This window comes from Poecilia latipinna, unplaced genomic scaffold, assembly GCF_001443285.1.
Source record: "Poecilia latipinna isolate Pla-1442-1.1 unplaced genomic scaffold, P_latipinna-1.0 Scaffold4310, whole genome shotgun sequence".
NCBI classification, from domain to species: domain Eukaryota; kingdom Metazoa; phylum Chordata; class Actinopteri; order Cyprinodontiformes; family Poeciliidae; genus Poecilia; species Poecilia latipinna.
This window is the reverse complement of record NW_015116926.1, coordinates 14,369-20,183: the sequence shown is the minus strand read 5'-3', so window position 1 is coordinate 20,183 and position 5,815 is coordinate 14,369. Positions and strand designations below refer to the sequence as shown.

The window sequence follows — 5,815 nt, the reverse complement described above, 5'->3', positions numbered from 1 at the left end:
GCTGACCTCACTCCGTCAGTTTGCGTGGCCTACCACTTGGTGGCTTCCATTTTCTTATAATACAGCTGGCAGTTGACTGTGGAATATTTAGGAGTGAGAAAATTTCACAACTGAATTTGTTGCAGAGGTGGGATCCTATCACAGTTCCATGGTGGAATTCACTGAGCTCATGGGTGAGCCATTGTTTAACAAATATTTGTCAAGCATTCCTAGGTGCTTAATTTTATACACCTGCGTGTATAAAATGGAAGTGATTGGAACACCTGATTCTGATCATTTGGATGGATGAGCAAACATTTTTCCATCCATTGTATACATACAATATAGTGTATCTGGTATCAACTGAAAGTGGTGTGAATAAAAGATTCACTATCAAATGACCTGAGTTGTTTCTTTGTATTTATAGATGGCTTTGCAGACAGGCCGAGAACCTCCACCAATATGGAGAGTCCAGAAAGCTTTGCTCCAGAAATTCAGCCCAGAGATTAAAGATGGCCAAAGACAGTTCTGTGCAACCAGCAATGTGAGTTTTCCAAAGTACATATTCTTAGTATAAGTATTCATACCCCTTGAATTGTTTTTGGATTTTGTCATTCTATAATCCATCCATCCATCCATCACCCTATAATCTCAGATTTCAGTGTGTCTCATGAGATTTTATGCGACAGACCAACATGAAGTGGTAGAGAATCAAAAAGTTGGAAGAATGGATTTCATTTATTTTGTAAATAAATTGCTCAAAAGTGTGGTTTTTGTTTTTGGCCATCTTGAATTCCACTTTTTAGAAGTACCTTTCACTATAGTTACGTCTCTACTAGCTTTGTGTATTTCTGCCTAACTCAAACTCAGTCAGATTGAATGGAATGTTTTTGCAACTTAAGATTTTAAGTCTTGCTGCAGATTCTCAGTTGGATTTAGGTCTGAACTTAACAGGACCATAAAGAGTCAGTATTATGTAAAAATTACTGTTTTGAGTTTTCAAAATGTTATATTATTCCTTCATGAAAAACACACCTATACTGTTGCCTTATTTTTTTAATGCATGTTTGAGAAATCCTTTAATCTCCCGTGGAAACCATTCAGTTGTGCAAACACTGGGGTGGCCCTAGCTCTGTCTTCAACATACAGCTCCTCCTCGGAGCTGTAATTTCCAAACTTCAGAGCTTCCACCTCAGATCAGCCCTCTCCCACAACTCCCCAGTCAGCCCCTTCAGACTAGCCAGCAACAATTAGCAAACTCCTGGTGGAACTGCGCTCATTGTACAAGTTACTTCTCAGTGCAACTCCTAAACAGCGCTTTGCTTTCTGAAACTCCTGAAGATGTAGTTTCAGAAAGAGTAGGATTTTTTAAAGAGACAGAGACCCAATATCAAGGCATTAAATTACAAAGCCAATTTTTTAAAGTCATTTGATATATATAACATTTTTATAACTAAAGGTAGTATAGTTACGTGAGTATGCTATAAAATGGCAGTGATGTGCCTAGAAAATACATAATACTGCCCCTTTAAGGATCCATATGAGCTGCATAGCTCAGATTTTAGTATACTTCAATGTCTCCTACCAAATATATGCTGATGACACTCAGCTTTATATGTCTGTATCACCACATGACTCTGGTCCAGTGGTGATACACTGGACCACCAATGTCTTACTGGTGGTCCAGTGAGCTTAAAACTTTAAATTTCTCTGTGCTGGATCTTAGAGGTGTCAAAGTAAATTAGGTTGATTGTTCATGGCTACACTTCTCAGACTTTCATTTGTAAACATTTGAAAAATGATTCATCATTTTTCTTCCACATTACATGGATGCACTTGGTGTGTCTGTCACATAAAATTGCAGTAACTCATAACAGAAGTTAATGTGAATAAGTGAATCACCAAGTGAATAACATTTTTCCTCAGTATCTGGGCTACTTTGGGGATGCCAAAATGTGCTACCAGCGTCTGTATGTGAAGTTCCTGGAGAACGTCAACAAGAAGGACTACGTCCGGGTGTGTTCTCGCAAGCCTTGGCACCGAGCCGGCCTGGCCCTGAGGTAAGGCTGCAGGTTGACTTTCTCCTCTGACTTCAGATTCATTATCCAGCTCCTTGAGCCTGATGAGAGGCGCTCACTATGTCTGTCCTATTCTTCCATCCAACTGTCTAACAGACGGCAGTCTCTGACTAAACAGGTGCAGAGCATTCAGAGTCAGAACCAGTCCCGAGTGGAGAGAGATGACAGAGACAAGGAGAGACAGAAAGAAAAAGAGATGCAGGAGCAGAGAGCCAGAGGAAAGGAACGAGAGAGAGAACACAGAGAGAAAATAGAAAGGGAGCTCAGAGAGAGAGAGAGAAGAGAGGAAAAGGAGAAACAAGAGAGGGAGTATAAAGAGAAAGAAAAAATAATGAGAGAAAGAGAGCGAAAACAGAGGGAGTTCAGAGGAACGGAGAGAGATATAGATAGGATGAATGAGCAGAAAGGGAGAGAGGAGAGAGAAAGAGAGGAAAATAACAGTGAAAGAGAGCAGATGGAGAAGAGAGAGGAGAAACAGGAACAAGAGTTAAGAGAAAGACTGAGACAAGAGACTGAACAGAAGGAGAAAGAACAGAAAGAGAAAGGAGAAAGGAGGGAAATCCTTAAACAGCAGAAGGAAATGAGAGAAAAGCAGAGTGAGCAGAAAGGAAGGGAAAGAAGAGATGTTGAGAAAGAAAAGAGACAAGGAAAAGATAGCAGCTTGGAGATTTTAAGAGTGAAAGAAGAGAAGAGAGGAGAGAAAAACAAGATTTCTAAAGACAGAGCCAAGCCTCCACCAAAGAAGAGGAAGAAGTGGCTGAAGGAGGTACCGTCCTCATCCTCTGAGTCTGACTCCTCCCGGCCCAGTGATGATGAAGGTCAGCTCTGTGTGAATATGGCTGTACATATCCGTCTCATTCTGTCCACTCTCAGTGACGCAAATGTTTTTATGACTTCAGTTTTATTTTCAGATTGTGGTGAAATGGCATAGGATGCACATAGTGTGACAGAAACGGTGTCTGAAATTTAAATTATGAAATATTATGACCAACAACTCCACCTGCGGTTATAGGCTCAGGACTATTCAGATTCTCACTGTTTACAAAAAGGTTGTGCCAGGTCAAGACAACAAAGAGAGGTGGATTATTACTTTGCATAAAGTACAATTTACAAACTGCACCAAATACACAACATATATTTTGCACATTAGCTCTTCAACAGTAAATTGTATCCTCAAACCCAATCGATAACTAACAAAAAATTATTAATGCAAAAAAGAAAAAAAAAGAACATTGCAAACCAAACAGCAAAAAAAAAAAGCAAATTAAACCAAGAAACAAAATAGCAAAACAAAACAAGCAAGCAAATGACAAATTAAACCTGCATACACGGCTAACTGTGGGCATTGCCCCAAAACCCTCAGCACGTGTCTGCCCACACGCGCGCCCAGAGAGCAGGAAAGACACCACACCACCTATCAGTCCTGCCTGAAGAAGGCATGATTAATAAAAACTAGTCTTAAAGCCAGGCAAAACTAACCTAGACCACCCATCATAATCTAAAGTTGAATGTGCACCAAAATACCGCAATAGTACATGACATTTTATGTGCGAAAACAGTTTTCAACTCATTTTCTCCTGGTCCAAAGGAAGGAGGTTTTTTTTCATCCAAGAAAACTATCAATAGACGTTGAAATTCTGCCTGAAGTATAAAGATGAACATGTAAAGACTCCTGAAAATGAATTTCCCTTCTGATTGTTTGGGACATGTGGAGGAGAAAATTTGAAGTTCTCCAGCAGTCGAGAACCTCTGCTGATCTTAGCCCCTTTTTGAAACCCATTGTAAAAACACAAAATCTGACCATGTGTCTAGTTTCTAATGCAAATATTGTTGTACACTTTAAATAAGACACTTCACCTGCCCTGCCTGCTGGTGGGGTCAGAGGGCCTCTGCTGGGGTGAGACTGCCCCAGCGAAAGCTCTGGGTACTATCTCGTAGCTTGCCACCATTAATGTGTGAATGTGTGTGTGAATGGATGAATGACTGAATGTCGTATTAAGCGTTTTGAGGTCCTCTGATCTTGCTAAAGAGCTACACAAGTACAAGCCATTTACTTAAAAAATAATATAAGTATTACTTGCTAAAAAAAAAAAAAACTATAAAACTAAGAGTTGCCACTGCGCTGTGTCCACCCCCCTCACTGCAGCGTCTCCATGCTCTAGGCCCGGTATGGGGAGGCATCAGCATCCGGGCCATGAGGGAAATGTTCAAGAGCTACGTGGAGATGCTGGTGAGCACAGCACTCGACCCTGATATGATCCAGGCTCTGGAGGACACTGATGGTGAGTCTCACATGGACAACACACTGCAAAAACACAAAATCTTACCAAGCAGCTTTTAGTCTAGTTTCTAGTGCAAATGTCATAGTACACTTGAAATACTAATTTGCCAGTAACTTCTCAGCATAATAGTTTTAAGTCAATAATTAATTAATTCATAATGATGAAAAAGTACTAGCAACAAGTAAAATAATCTGCCATTGGAACCAGACATTTTCATTTATATTTAATATGGAAAAAAATTATTTTTCTACTGGCAGATTATTTCACTTATAATGAGTACTTTTTCATCAATATTAAGAAATTATTGACTTACAACAAGTTCCTATTTCATGCTGAAAAGTTACTTGTAAATGAGTTTTGTTTTATTTCAACTGTACAATGACTAGAAAGTAGTCCAAAAATACTTGGTAAGATTTTTGCAATGTACAACTACAGACTTGTAAAAACATGATTGTTTACTATAATACAGAGGAAAGAGCCTGCATGTTGGTCAGATATCATAAACCCCCATCATCAGCACCAATTTTAAATGATTTCCTGGTCTTTCTCTGTAGCTCAATAAAGGACAACATTTAAGTTATTGTGAGAGAATAATGCCCAAATCTTGCTTATGGGCTAGAATATGGGCTATTTTTCTTCAAATTGCTAAAAGATATTTAACCCAATTTTAGGTAATGACATATGTAGATATTTAAGCCTGCAGGTATAACTTTGAACAAATTTTGTGCTCTGTTTATGATTTAAAAAATCCTGGAAGCTGTATTGTTTATTATTCATCATGAAAAGAAAACCCATTATTATAAAAAAACAGGAAGAAGGCAAAGTTAAAAGTGAAGGACTGTTGTTCTGACTGCTTAGATGAGCTGTACCTCCCTCCAATGAGGAAGATCGACAGCTTGCTGAGTGAACAGAAGAAGAGGCTGCTGAGAAGAATCAATATGAGTGTTCAGCATCAGGTGGGCCTTTACATTCTTCTTCTGTGGTCTCTCAGTTACATTCCAAAACCTTACGATCATTATTACCAAACACACTACTGGAAGAGTTCAGCTGAAACATCCCTTTTTTTTCCCAGGAGGTTTTACATATGTATCCCAAAATGACAGCTGACCCTCTGGAGTCTGGAGCTGTCAGAGTTCATCTGGGTGGTGAAGGTTACAGTCGTAAGACCCTCAGTCGTGTCAAGAAAAGTGTTCCTAAGCAACAGGTGAGGTGATGTAGTTTCACACTGAGGTACAGGTGTTGTATGTCCAACTCACTTAGCAGGAGCTAAGGATTGCAATGGTTTAAAAAAGAAATCAGAAATCATATGTGGTTGTTACTTACTAGAATTGTCTGTAATTTTGGTCTAATAATTGTATTCCGGTACATCTCAAACAATTAGACGTAAGGTTTTTTATTTGTCATTATGTGTCTAGAACATAATGACACTGGAGTGGTGATATATAGACAAAGTCTTAATCAGTCCTTATGGTGCAG

The 5,815-nt window shown here is 39.1% G+C and overlaps 1 protein-coding gene across 1 annotated transcript in view; it reads left to right on the top strand.

The window, feature by feature from the left end:
• The first annotated feature begins 13 nt into the window (after positions 1-13).
• The window catches only part of LOC106942480 (proline-rich protein 12-like), an 18,225-nt gene continuing 12,423 nt past the window's right edge, over positions 14-5,815 (top strand). The window contains exons 1-6 of the mRNA XM_015025761.1: positions 14-523; positions 1,906-2,039; positions 2,154-2,875; positions 4,220-4,339; positions 5,198-5,295; positions 5,412-5,543. Of these exons, the coding sequence (XP_014881247.1) occupies positions 407-523; positions 1,906-2,039; positions 2,154-2,875; positions 4,220-4,339; positions 5,198-5,295; positions 5,412-5,543 (1,323 nt within the window). The 5' untranslated portion in view covers positions 14-406. The remainder of the gene's footprint in view (positions 524-1,905; positions 2,040-2,153; positions 2,876-4,219; positions 4,340-5,197; positions 5,296-5,411; positions 5,544-5,815) is intronic.